Genomic DNA, 13,191 nt, shown 5'->3' with positions numbered 1-13,191 from the left:
TGACTACTTTCCTTCCCTCCATCACATGATGCCTTTCGCCAGAAACTTGTTGAGTGAGAGTACTTTGTATAATTTCTGGCTTCAAGCTATTCCCAGCATGAGAAAGACTTGATAATAAGGGACGTGAGATGTGAACAACGTGTAACCAGAAAAACAGGGATCCGTAGACAGTTTGTGGTGCATGTAGTCTGGAGCCGCTGGGCACCTTCGGTAAAGTATTTATTGCCATCCCCAGTAACTACATGGCCCCGTGGTATACAATATATGGGATTGTAAAGTTATCTAAAATGAAAACAGGTTCCTGCCTTTAAGGCATTAGCAATTTCAGATTATCTGGGAGTGTAGACTCATATAATCCATATAATCTGGATTATCCGCTTTGATAATCTGTATTATATGGCAGTGTAGAAGTAAGACAAAACAAAGTCTCCCACATTTTTAAAAAGTGGAATTTAGCTGAGGCCCCTTCCACGCAGCTGTATAAATTCCACATTATATAGCAGTGTGGACTCAGATAACCCAGTTCAAAGCAGATAGTGTGGATGATCTGCCTTGGTATTCTGGGTTAAATGGCTGTATGGGAAGACCCTAAATCTTAGCGAGGAGCTAGTGTTTGAAGTCTCGTCTACACTGCCATATAATCCAAGATGATTAGAACTGATAATCTACATTATCTGCTTTGTATAATATAATCCAGTGATTATATGGATGTGTAGACTCATATAATCCAGATTATTAAGGCAGATAATCCACATTATCTTTGAACCAAGTTATATGGGACTGTACTAATATAATCCGGATTATCAAGGCAGATAATCTACATTATCTGCTTTGAACTGGATTATATGGCAGTGTAGACTCATATAATCCGGATTACCAAGGCAGATAATCCACATTATCTTTGAACCGAGTTATATGGGACTGTACTAATATAATCCGGATTATCAAGGCAGATAATCCACATTATATGCTTTGAACTAGATCATATGGCAGCGTAGACGCATATAATCTGGATCATCAAAGCAGATTCTCCACATTTTCCGCTTTGAACTGGATTATATGAGTCTACACTGCCATACACTCCAAAGCAGAAAACCTGGATTTTATATGCAGTGCAGAAAGGGCCTGGAAGTTTCAGGATTCTCCCGAAAAACTCTTATGTAGACCGGTCGGCCTTATAGGGATCCCCCAGAGTTTTAGGCCCGTTGCTAATGGCAACCCCCCCAAGATGGCGCCCCTTCATAAACCCAGACCACTCGGCGGTTATGCAGATGACGTATTGGGAGGCGTGGGGGAGGGGCAAGGCTCGGCGCCGGGAGTTTGCCTATAAGCCGCCATACGAGCCAAAGACAATGGGGAAAGACGCCCGTCTCTCCCCTATCGGCGGTTGGCTGTTCGTCCCGTCACTCAACCCACACAATCCAATGAACGTTAAACGGATTGGCAGACATGTCTTGTCAATCAGCGCGTGGTCTCTCGACCGGGATTTTCTTTTTCTTTTTTTGAGCCCACCCTCCCCGTCTTTTCCCTCTCCCCGTGCTCCGATTGGTCGCTAAGCTGTCACTCGTTTCGAGGTTCGTGGGCGGGAGAAGCTGCCCGTCCTCTGATTGTGCTAAGGAGCTGTCACTCAATTGCATCTTCGAAGAGGATTGGTTGGAACACATCCGAGGCGGGTAGAGGAGCACTGCCAGACGGGTGCGTGCTGTTTGGGGCTCAGAACAGGCGCCGGGGCCAGGCCTGCGGAAGGCGGCGGTGAGTGGAAGCTGGAGGGGGAAGGCAGTGAGTCCGGGAAAGGAAGGAACAGAGCTGAACAAAGGGTTTGGGTATGAGGAGGCAAAGAAGAAGGGTGGGAGGGCCAAGAAAGGCATGTCTGTAGTCAGTAAAAGCGCGGATATGAAGCTTCTGGTTTGGGCGTTGGTGGGGAGGGGGCCTGGGTATTAAAGGAGAAACAGTAGGCCAGGTAAAGGAAGGAGTGGGTGCAGTGAAGTGGGCAGGAGTGAGAAAAGGGGAAAGGTGCTGGAGGAACTGCCAACAGAAACACGAGAAAGATGTTCGAAGTGTCCATCATAGAATCCTTGAGTTAGAAGAGACCCTAACGGGCCATTCAGTCCAATCCTCTTTTGCCAGGCAGGGACACCCAAACAGAACCCTCCCCACAGATGGCCATCCAACCTCCACCACACTCCTAGGCAACATATTCCGCAAAGAAGGGCTGTGGGAAAGCAGCCTTAGAGCTGAGGGGCGGAGGAAGAAGAGAAGCAGCAAGTAAGGCTGGTTTAGGTGTGGGTAACGCTGGAGGCTGTGGGAACGTCCGTGGAAAGGGGATCTGGGAGTTTCAAAGCATCAACTGAAGTTAAAAAAAATCCCCAAAACAATAAATAAATCCAGCTTATTCCAAAAGTGAATAAGCAGGATTTATTTATTTATTGTGTCAGAAACAGACCAAGGGTACAGTTGTAATGTATTTAAAAACACAAACAAGGTTAAAAACTTGGCATTATACTAAATGTCCTTTGACCAGTAGCCGGCCACTTGGAGTGTCTCTAGTGTTGCTATAAGAAGGTCCTCCATTGTGCATGTGGCAGGGCTCAGACTGCATTGTAGTAGGTAGTCTGTGGTTTGTTCTTCTCCACACTCGCATGTCACGGATTCCACTTTATGGCCCCATTTCATAAGATTGGCTCGGCTGAATGAAATCTAGGAAATCTCTAAGCAGAATTCTATTTTGTTTTGGGTTGCTGTGAGATTTCCGGGCTGTATGGCCATGTTCCAGAAATATTCTCTCCTGATGTTTCACCTGCATCCAAGGGCCCTTCCACACAGTCATATACCCCAGAATATCAAGGCAGAAAACCCTACAATATCTGCTTTGAACTGAGCTAACTGAGTCCACAATACCATGTATCCAAAGCAGATAATGTGGGATTTTATTCAGCTGTGTGGAAGGAGCCTTAGGCAGACATCCATTTATGTATCAGCCATAGCAGAGCACTTGATGAACCAATCTGGACACAGCATATTATTTGAGAACACAGAAATGCTTAACTAAATACTTTAACAACCACCATGTCAGATTACACAGAGAAGCTATTGAAATTCACAAGCATGTGGACAATTTCAGCAGAAAGGAGGAAACCATGAAAATGAACAAGATCTGTGTGCTGTCGAAGGCTTTCATGGCCGGGATCACAGGGTTGTTGTATGTCTTTCGGGCTGTGTGGCCATGTTCCAGAAGCATGGAACATGGCCACACAGCCCGAAAGACATACAACAACCCTGTGAACAAGATCTGGCTACCAGTATTTTAAAAAATTCTAAAATCAGGACACTAATAAAGAACACCACTCAAAAACAGAGGAATTCCAGACATGAATCAGTCAGGGCCAGCTAACACCTCCTAACAAAGGATTCCACTGACAGTAAGCAGCCAGACCTTCAAGCTGCAAGGCTATTCAGTGCTAATCAAGGTGGCCAATTGAACATTCACACCTGGCTCAAACAGACAAGAGTTATTTCTTCCACCCTGAACGTTCCACTAGTTTCCAACATACCTCACAACCTCTGAGGATGCCTGCCATAGGTGCAGGCGAAACATCAGGAAATAATGCTTTCAGAACATGGCCATACAACCCAGAAAACTCAGCAACCAATCAGGAAAAAAGATTCCAGCTAAATATCAGGAAGAACTTCCTCGTGGTAAGAGCTGTTCAGCAGTGGAATATATTCCCTAAAAGTACAGTTGAGTCTCATTCTCTGGAGGTTTTAAAACAGAGATTAGATGGCAATCTGTTGGGGGTGCTTTGACTGTGTGTTCCTACATGACAGAATGGGGTTAGACTGGATGGCTCATGTCTCATCCAATTCTATGATTGTAAGGTTAGGCTGTGAGGAGGCTACAACTTACAATTGAATTGGAGAAGTAAGGGTTTGAACAATAATAACAATAATTTATATCCAGCTTTCCTCTCTTAAAGGAGACTCAGAGTGGAGAATTCCCCTTTCAGGTTTCTCTAGAATAGGGGAAATTAAAACAAACCCAAACCAGAGTTTTAAGCATGGTGAAAACGGTTGCAAGAAAGTGAAAGCGTTTGGATTCTGGCAGCAGGCGGCTGAAGAAAGGAACTCTAGAGAAAGTTGTGAAAAACAGGATTATAAATTGTAAGAAATATGTTATTTAGACATTTATTGTATTTTGGTAACTGCAAATAACTAATGGAATCGCATAGTATTTTGGGAATATTAAAAGAACAATGTAATACTGAGAAAATACTGGGTTGCTACAGGAACAACTGCAGTAATTGACGTGGATACCCAAAAAAGAGCATTATGAGAAAGCGATGAATCTATATAGTAACTGAGTGAATTCTAAATAGCACCATAAAGATCTCAGGAGGCTTCTAATGTTTCTCTAATTATTCTGCACCCCACTTATTTAGATAGATTTGTGTAGACAGATTAAGAAATAGTCTATTTTTAATAAGATGTGTGCATGTAGAAGAATTCTGCAGGTTTCAGAAGGAGCCCCGCTGTGAAACAGTTGTTTTTGGGGTTCATGGTGATTCATACACATACATGAAGCAGCTCCATTGGTTGCCTGTCCGATTCTGGGCTCAATTCAAGGCACTGATCATCACCTATAAAGCCCAATACGACTTCGGTCCAGCCTATCTGGAGTGCCGTGTCCTCCAATACATTCCAGGGCGCGAACTTAGATCAAGCAGGGAAACTCTAATCTGCGAGCCCTCACCAGTATGCGTTTACCCATAACTAGAGAAGGCTCCTTCTCGGGTGTATCCCCAGCCCTCTGGAACTCTCCCTGAAAAACTATGGGCTGCTCCATCTTAGCTCAGCTTTAGGAAGAGGGTCAAGACTTTCTTATTTAACAGGGCCTTTAATTGAGCCATGGCAAGAGTTGGGGATTTTATGATCAGGATGGAGGAGGGATACATGGGGAAGAGGTTATGGTCTTAACTGAAATGTGGGATTTTATTTAGTGTTGTTTTATCATGGTTATATCTATTTGTTCCTGATTGAAGGATTTTAATGCTTGTATTATGTTTGTAAGCTACCTTAGATCCATGTTGTGGAGAAAGCTGGGAGAGAAATATCGTAAATAAATAAATTTTCTACACCCATCTCAGTGGCCATGTGTATAGTTAACGCTTATTTCTTTGTAGATATTTCCTAGAGGGAGTTTTGAAAATAACCAGTTTGCTTTGGCTGAACATGTTGTAATGGCTACTCAGAAAGACCTAATGTAATCTGGTATCTATGTAAAGTCAGAGTAGAATGCAAGGCAGGTGGAGTCATATTACAGACTGATTATGAAAAAGAGAGTAAAATGGGAGATGTTGGGCAGTGGGAAAGTCATAGAGATTACTGTTGTTAAAAATGTCCCATAAAGTACAGATTTGAGGACATAGACAAGAAGGAACAGAGGGGGATTATGGTGTAGAGAATTTCTGGACAGTATCTTCATAAGATCATGCTCTGTAAAAATTGAGCATTTAATCCAGATTCCCATGCCACAAATGAATTTCCACAGATGAATAAGTAGTAGCCACTTTTGCACACCATATTTTAACAGTTTTGAGTATGGTTTCGGAAAACATCCTTGAAGCTGTAATGTGTTTTAAATTCCATTGAATTTAGTGGGATTTACTTCCAAGCAGATACGCAAAGCATTGCCCTTTCAATTTCTTTAAAGGGGTTAGTTTGTTGTATTTCAGCTTAGAGTGAGATGAGATTGTTGAAAACAAGAGTAGATAGTTGGCTGAGGCAGAGAAATCATAGTTTTTAGAAGGTGGAGGGAAGCTGAATTTTGCCAACCCTGTAAGCCGCCTTGAGTCCCTATGGGTGAGAAAGGCAGGATAAACATCTTGTAAATAAATAAATGGTCAAAGATTTGTTGCAGTTTAAATAGGGCAAGCTGTGTACATGCCAGCCTGAATATAGCTTTTGTGGTAGTGCCTGGTCTCCAGGGGAATTCCAGGTTTATCCAGTGCTAGTAATGTTGCATTTTGACAAGGCTTGAAATGAGACTGAAATGTGAAACCAGAAAGCCACAGTGATTGAGAAGTTAGGATTAAAGAGGGGTCATGCCAAAGCACGCATGATGTTATTTGGGATTCTGGCTCTCTTTAAAAGCAATAACAACTTACAAATCACATGTCTTTGATGGAAAGGCAAGGAGGGTGATGAAATGTGCTAGTGGACCAAGCCAGAGAAATTGAATTGGAATAAGTATATTATTGCTTTTAAAAGATCAATGTGTGGATTTTGAAACATGTCATATTCTTACAGTTGCTGATGACAACTTTTGTAACAAAGATTGTCATAATTGGGGGAAAATTCTGTTGAAATTCCATCTCTTTGTGGCAGACATGATCTATCTCTACTAAGGACTCAGCTATACTTTCAATTTTATTTTAACACTTTGCGCTGGAATAGTTCAGCAGTTGTTGGGAGTCCATATGGCTTCTCTCTTTGGTAGTTTTATAATGGACATGAATTAGCTTTCCCTGTTCCCATATTACTGTGTTTAAAATGCCAAAGTTTTTTATGTCAATTCTTGACACATGGATTCGTTATTTTATATTTTGTTGGTGTTGGCTTCTCTGGTTTGTATGTGTTTGGTGGTGGGGTGTGCGTGTACACAATTCCTGATTCTCGCTGCCCTAATATCCTACTCAGTACAGCTTCCAGGGCTCATACTGCCTTTTATCCATTCTCAGAAGGCAGATAGTAGGTTAAAAGCAGTGAAAATGATCCTATCTCTTTCTCAAATGAGCTTAGGAAGTTAAATTAATAGTCCAAGCATTGTTCCACCAGCAGTGCATGCACAGTGTTTTGCAAGAACAATAGTTTGAGAATTTTTATGTTATGTGCTTATAAGTAAGAAGTATTCAAATTTCATTTTTAGTAAGTAGGGGAAAGGTGAAGTTCTGTCATTCAGAGTTGAAAAAGACTGCAGTAAGTTTATACAGGAGGTAGGCAAAGAGTGTCTCCAGCAGGATTACAATTATGTATAGTAGGCATTGGTCACACAGCATTGGAAATCAGATCTGACTATTTCTGTAGTAGGCTAAGAATTGTGGAAATTTGAATGTCTAAAGTAGGAGCATAGCAAAAACATTTTAAAAATCTTGTCCCTGTTTGACAAATAAGGTGCTTTGGGTCTCAATCTAGATAGAAAAGCGGGCTTGTTGTTATTCTGGTATTATTATTATGAGATTTAACTGTGTCACAAAAGTGTGTTTTTGAATAGGCTAAGTAGCTACAAAGATGCCTTTGGTAGTTAAGTTTAGCTCTCCACTTCTCTAAAATGGAAAACTAACCTGGGCACTTGCACTTACTTTAAATTGTCCAGAAAGCAACGCTGAATAAAAGTGCAATCAGCAAGCTTTAGAGTCACAATTACAAGCAGTCAGCAAGTAGACGATAATGGGTGGCTGGAAAGGGAAGAAGCTGCCAGGTACTTTTTGGTGTTCATATCGTTTGACTCTTTCTTAATGAGAAGTGAAAGGGAAGGTAGAGAGGAGGAGGGCACAGTAGAAAGCTGATACCTTGAACTGTGGAATGGAGGAGGATGTGAGTAGCAGAGCAGTACAGACCTAAATTTAACTTTGTTTTTGTTTTAGGATATCGGGTTTTTTTCTTTCTAGCTATGCTGTAGAGACTCTAAATGTACAGATTTCTTTATGGTCCACAAATAATGATGTATCTCAGAAGTGAACTCTGCTCAAAGGGTGGTGTTGACTTATCACCTTCATTTTTTCTGGCTGTGTTTCAGTGTCTGACGAAATCAATAGCAAGCAAGTAAGCAACCCGGTGGAAGAGTCTTTGAACCTTTCCCTGCTCTGGAATCTTGGACTCCCAATTGCTCCTTCAGGAAGCTTCTGAGAGTTGGAGGAGAAGGAAGAAGGAGGAGGGGAAAGAGTGAACTTGCAGCTGTTCCCGAGGACTTGTCCTGTCTTGTAGCTGGTGTGGAAAGCTAGAAAGACTCAAGGAAGTTGCTGCATGTGGACTCTTTGAGACAGTAAGTCACATGGTTTATATGTAATTATCTCAGCTTGGTTACAAAACAGTCTTGTAACTAGTAGAGAGTGCCAGAAACAAGAGTGCTCCTGCTGGGAGGCAGTTTTCTCACTTCTGAACTTCTGGAACTTAGTTCCTTTGGTGGTAATCTGATTACATTTATATTTTCTTCTAAAATAATGTTTGACCACCCCATTTGAGTGTTTTACTCCTTTAAATAGTTGGGTAAAGATCTAACTTATGAATTGCTGTTGGTTTTATTACCTGTGTGCTACATGCACTTGCTTTTCCTTTTCAGAAATGCTTTCTCTGAAGAAGTATTTCACAGAAGGACTCATCCAGTTCACCATTCTTCTCAGCTTGATCGGTGTGAGGGTGGACGTAGATACATATCTGAACTCACATCTTCCCCCTCTGCGGGAGATCTTTTTGGGCCAGAGCTCTGCTTACACCCAGACACAGTTCCATAATCTGCGGAACACTTTAGATGGTTATGTTATCCATCCGAAAAGTGTAGATCTGGACTACTATTTCACAACTCGACGGCTTCTTAACCAGGTGAGGGCACTGGACAGGTTTCAGGTGCCCACCACTGAAGTCAGTGCATGGTTGGTACATCGAGATCCTGAAGGTTCTGTTTCTAGTGCTCAATCTAGTACAGGCATTACTCTTGAGAATGGCAACAGCTTGCAAGATGGAACTGTTTCAGACAATGTAGTGAGGGAAAATGGATCAGAACAAGGATTTGCCGAAGAACAGGAAGATCTTGGTGCAGTGGCTCCTCCAGTGAATGGTGATCTAACCAAAGAGGTATGTTGTTTCACATGATGCAGTATGTGGGATTAGGTGATAAGGAGAAGGGAATTCCTGGAGAATTTTCTGTTACTTTCAGAGTAATTATAAAATGCTTATTTATTGTCTATAGTTTAACATTTGATGGCTTGAGCAGCAGGAAAGGAAATTGGAAATCTTTTATGATAGGAGAGATGTTGAGCTCAATTTCAGATCACTTAAACTTTTTTTATTTCGTTATTTAGTATGCACTGGGGCCTATGGCTTTTACTTTCGTTTTCAGGAGGCATCTCATTGAAAAATGCCAGCTGCTTACTTTTTAGCATTAGGTAATATTTTTATTGAACAAATCAAATATTCTTATTGTACAAATCAAATACTATTCAGTTCTGGAATAGTTCCAGGGTTGTTGTTTTTTGCTTTGAATTCAAAAGAACCTCTGAATAGGGTGAGGCTTTTGTGTCACTTTATAGTTTTAGTGTGCATTGAATTATACCTTTTTATCACATTTTTTTTTCTCACCACCTGCTGTCTCTTAAGGTCTTCTTAATGTATACCTGTTCCGGTTTAGCCTGCTTATATTTGTACTTTGCTTGGTGACAAATGTTTATGTGTATACTCAACGCCCTGTCCCAAACATAACATGGAATTGTGTTTGAGAATTACTGACAGACTGCCTTTAATCCCAGGCATTTTGTGTTGCAAGTGGACAGAATTAGTAAAGCTGGTGGGCAGGCTGAGGGTTGTTGAGACAGCTGTTGTGACTGTCCTTCTGTCTTGTTATGGTCTCTCTATTGTCAAAAATAGGCTAACAATTTCAGACTTGGAAGTCTAAAAGTGAAACTTGCTTTTCTTGTGTAGTTCCTCTGCAACATGAAAAATCTCTGTACCAAATGAGAATCAGTTGCTGATGTGTTTAGAATAGGAAATAGAGACAAAGGAATTGGATTTTCTTTTCCTATTTTTCTAGAGAGCAGGAAACATATGGGAGGGATTCTTGTGTACAGAAACCTAGGTTCTTTTCTACCAAAACCTTTTAATTTTTCTAGGTACCATTATTTTACTTGGATGCCCATTTTGAGAAATTTTCATGTACAGGTTAAGCATTCCTTGTCCAACATGTATAAGATCAGAAGTGTTTTGGATTCTGAAATACCTGCATTTGCATGTATGTACATAATGAGAGATCTTGGAGATGGGTACAGTAAAGGTAAAGGTTTCCCCTGACGTTAAGTCCAGTCATGCCTGACTCTGGGTGTTGGTGCTCATCTCCATTTCTAAGCCGAAGAACCGGTGTTGTCCGTAGACACCTCCAAGGTCATGTGGCCGACATGACTGCATGGAGCGCCGTTACCTTCCCGCCGGAGCAGTACCTATTGATCTACTCACATTTGCATGTTTTCAAACTGCTAGGTTGGCAGGAGCTGGAGCTAACAGCGGGTGCTCAAGCCGCTCCCAGGATTTGAACCTGGCACCTTTTGGTCTGCAAGTTCAGCAGCTCAGCGCTTTAATGCACTTCGCCACCAGGGCTCCTAGGAGATGGGACCTGAGTCTAAAAACAAAATTTATTTATATTTCATATGCACCTTATACAGATAGTAAGAAAATAATTTTATGCAATATTTTAAATAATTTTGAGCCTAAAGTTTGTGAATGTTTAACCATCAAAAAGCAAATGTGTCACCATGGATTTCCAAATGCAGGATGCTCAACCTATATAACATCTACAAGGCAATAAGCTAGTATGACAACCACATATTGTAAGTTGTCAGCTGGGGAAGTTAGTGCTTTACCTAATTGTTTGTTACTGAGGTTAGGGTTTAAGTGGGGCCTACAGCTCATTAACCAGACTAAGTTTATATTCTCTTAGCAGTGATGTGCTGGTGTAGGAATAGGGACTGTTATTTTGTGTGCAGTGAGTCATTTTGCTTTTTTCAGCTGTGCAGAGGATTAAAAAAAGTATAGACACAGGCCACAAAATGCCCTGGATCTCAGACTACTAAAATTCATGAGAATGCATCATTGAACTTGTCCAGCTGCTTCCAAGCACTGCTTCTTGAACACAAATGGAGGGAGGAAAGAAAGGAATTTATACAATGTAACTTACTGAGTTCTGGTATTTTCAGTGTTTAAATTGTTGTAAAAGTACACTGCAATCTTTACTGTCTCTGGTGAGAAGATACTTTATGTTGAGCATCCCTTGTCTGGAATTCCAAAATACTCCAAAATTGTTCACATGGGTGGCCGATCTAACAACACCTTTGCTTTCTGATGGTTCAATGTACATAGTGTTTATTTCATGCACAAAATTGCTTAAAATATCATATAAAATTATCTTTAGGCTATGTGTATGTCTATGAAATAAAAATGAATTTTGTATTATACTTGATTCCCATATCCAAGATATCTCATTACATACATATACGTTAATACAGGTATTCCAAAATCCAAGGTAAAGGTAAAAAAGGTAAAGGTAAAGGTTTCCCCTGACGTCAAGTCCAGTCGTGACTGACTCTGGGGGTTGGTGCTCATCTCCATTTCTAAGCCGAAGAGCCAGCGTCGTCCATAGACATCTCAAGGTCATGTGGCCGGCATGACTACATGGAGCGCCGTTACCTTCCCGCCGGAGCGGTACCTATTGATCTACTCACATTTGCATGTTTTCAAACTGCTAGGTTGGCAGAAGCTGGATCTAACAGCGGGCGCTCATCCTGCACCGGGATTTGAACCTGGGACTTTTTGGTCCGCAAGTTCAGCAGCTCAGCGCTTTAACACACTGTGCCACCAGGGGCCCCATCCAAAATCCAGATGAATCAGAAATCCTAAAAAAGACCTGAGCACAAGAATTTCAGATAACGCCCAATTTGTATTAATTTGGATGCTGATGTGATACACTGACTACAAGCAGGCTCAACAAATTTGTGTTCAGCCATCAGTGGACAAATACAAAGATGGTCAGGAATAGACGGAAATCATCACTGTGGTGAGAAAAATTGTGCAAGTAAAGTGTGGTAAAAATGCTTCAAGAGTTGTGAAGGGTAGTTTGAATTTAGTTTGGATTTAGTTACTTGCTAGATACATCTTCAACTCAATTTTCAAGAATTTGATAGCAGGTGAAAGTTAAAATTTGACTGGAAAATTGGGTAGAGCTTTCTACTGCCAGCTGTAGGCACACACTGCCTTTACATTGCATTTTGGACTATGATTCATAACCTTTAATAATAATGTATGGTAGTTATAGGGGTTGAGTAAAGTGGGCTGTGTGAATTAGGAGGAAGAAAAAGAACAGGAGGAAGAGCAAGGAGGTGTACCACTTGATGCAGTGCCTAAAGTAGTTGGAGTTGGGTGTAGAAAGGCTTCAGTTCTTCACTTAGTTTTGAAGCTTGTAGGACACTTGTGCAAGCTGTTTCTCTGAGACTAACCTACTTTACTGGCTGCTATAAAGCTAAAATAGTAGTCTGAGGTCCTCAGGGAAGGGACAGGGTACATTTGTAATAGATTGTAATAGGGGTAGCAGAAAATTGAACTACTCATCATGGCTCTCTAGTTAGAGATTATTATTTGGCTCTGGAAGAAACTGGCCTTGAGTATTAGTTTGGTTGTAAACTTATAGTACAGCTTTGGACATGCTCTTCCTCTTTTCTCCATTTTCAATCTTCCATGCATAAATTGGGAATAGGTGCCTTCCTCATAGAATAATTTAAAGGCTGAGCCTTGCATAAAGCATTTGATAGTGTTGGAGCTCCAAATTGTAGGATTATTGTTGTTGTTACTATTATATTTATACCCCGCTTTATCTCCCCAAACAGGACTCAAAGTGGCTTGACATAAAAGCATTGGTGTCCAATTTAAAATATACAAAATATAAACATTAAGATAGTAGTAGTAGTAGTAATACCACCGGAGTAGTAGTAGGCTGTGTCATTTTTAAGGTGGAAACTGCTGATTTTATCTTAGGAGGTCTTGCTTTAGATAAAGGTTTTTGATATGTGGATTTGGGTCTTAAAACTCTGATCTGTATTGCTGTATCTGTGAGATGTATGAAACAAAAACTTTTCAAAAGACATAAAGTAAAGTAAAGAAATAAAATAAAGAGGAAATATGATCAGCCCCATGAGGAGCGGCTTAAAGAGCTGGGCATGTTTAGCCTGCAGAAGAGAAGGCTGAAAGGAGACAGGACAGCCATGTAAATATGTGAGGGGAAGTCATATAGAGGAGGGAGCAAGCTTGTTTTTTGCTGCCCTGGAGACAGGGATGTGGAACAGTGCCTTCAAATTACCAGAAAAGCGATTCCACCTGAACATTAGGAAGAACTTCTTCACTGTGAGAGCTGTACAGCAGTGGGACTCTGTCCCGGAGTAT

General features: G+C 41.1%; 1 protein-coding gene across 3 annotated transcripts in view; it reads left to right on the top strand.

Moving 5' to 3' along the window:
• Positions 1–1,611: 1,611 nt before the first annotated feature.
• The window catches only part of nfe2l1 (NFE2 like bZIP transcription factor 1), a 29,992-nt gene continuing 18,412 nt past the window's right edge, over positions 1,612–13,191 (top strand). Inside the window, exons 1-3 of one of the 3 annotated variants that reach the window (XM_016994616.2) lie at positions 1,612–1,752; positions 7,793–8,038; positions 8,336–8,847. In XM_016994616.2, the coding sequence (XP_016850105.1) occupies positions 8,338–8,847 (510 nt within the window). In that variant the 5' untranslated portion in view covers positions 1,612–1,752; positions 7,793–8,038; positions 8,336–8,337. Of the gene's footprint in view, positions 1,753–3,988; positions 4,159–7,792; positions 8,039–8,335; positions 8,848–13,191 lie in introns of those variants that run through there. The other 2 variants (XM_003222613.4, XM_016994615.2) reach the window with 2 other exon arrangements.

Source organism: Anolis carolinensis, chromosome 6, assembly GCF_035594765.1.
Source record: "Anolis carolinensis isolate JA03-04 chromosome 6, rAnoCar3.1.pri, whole genome shotgun sequence".
NCBI lineage: Eukaryota > Metazoa > Chordata > Lepidosauria > Squamata > Dactyloidae > Anolis > Anolis carolinensis.
Note: the sequence above shows the minus strand (reverse complement) of the source record. Positions and strands in the feature narration are given on the sequence as shown.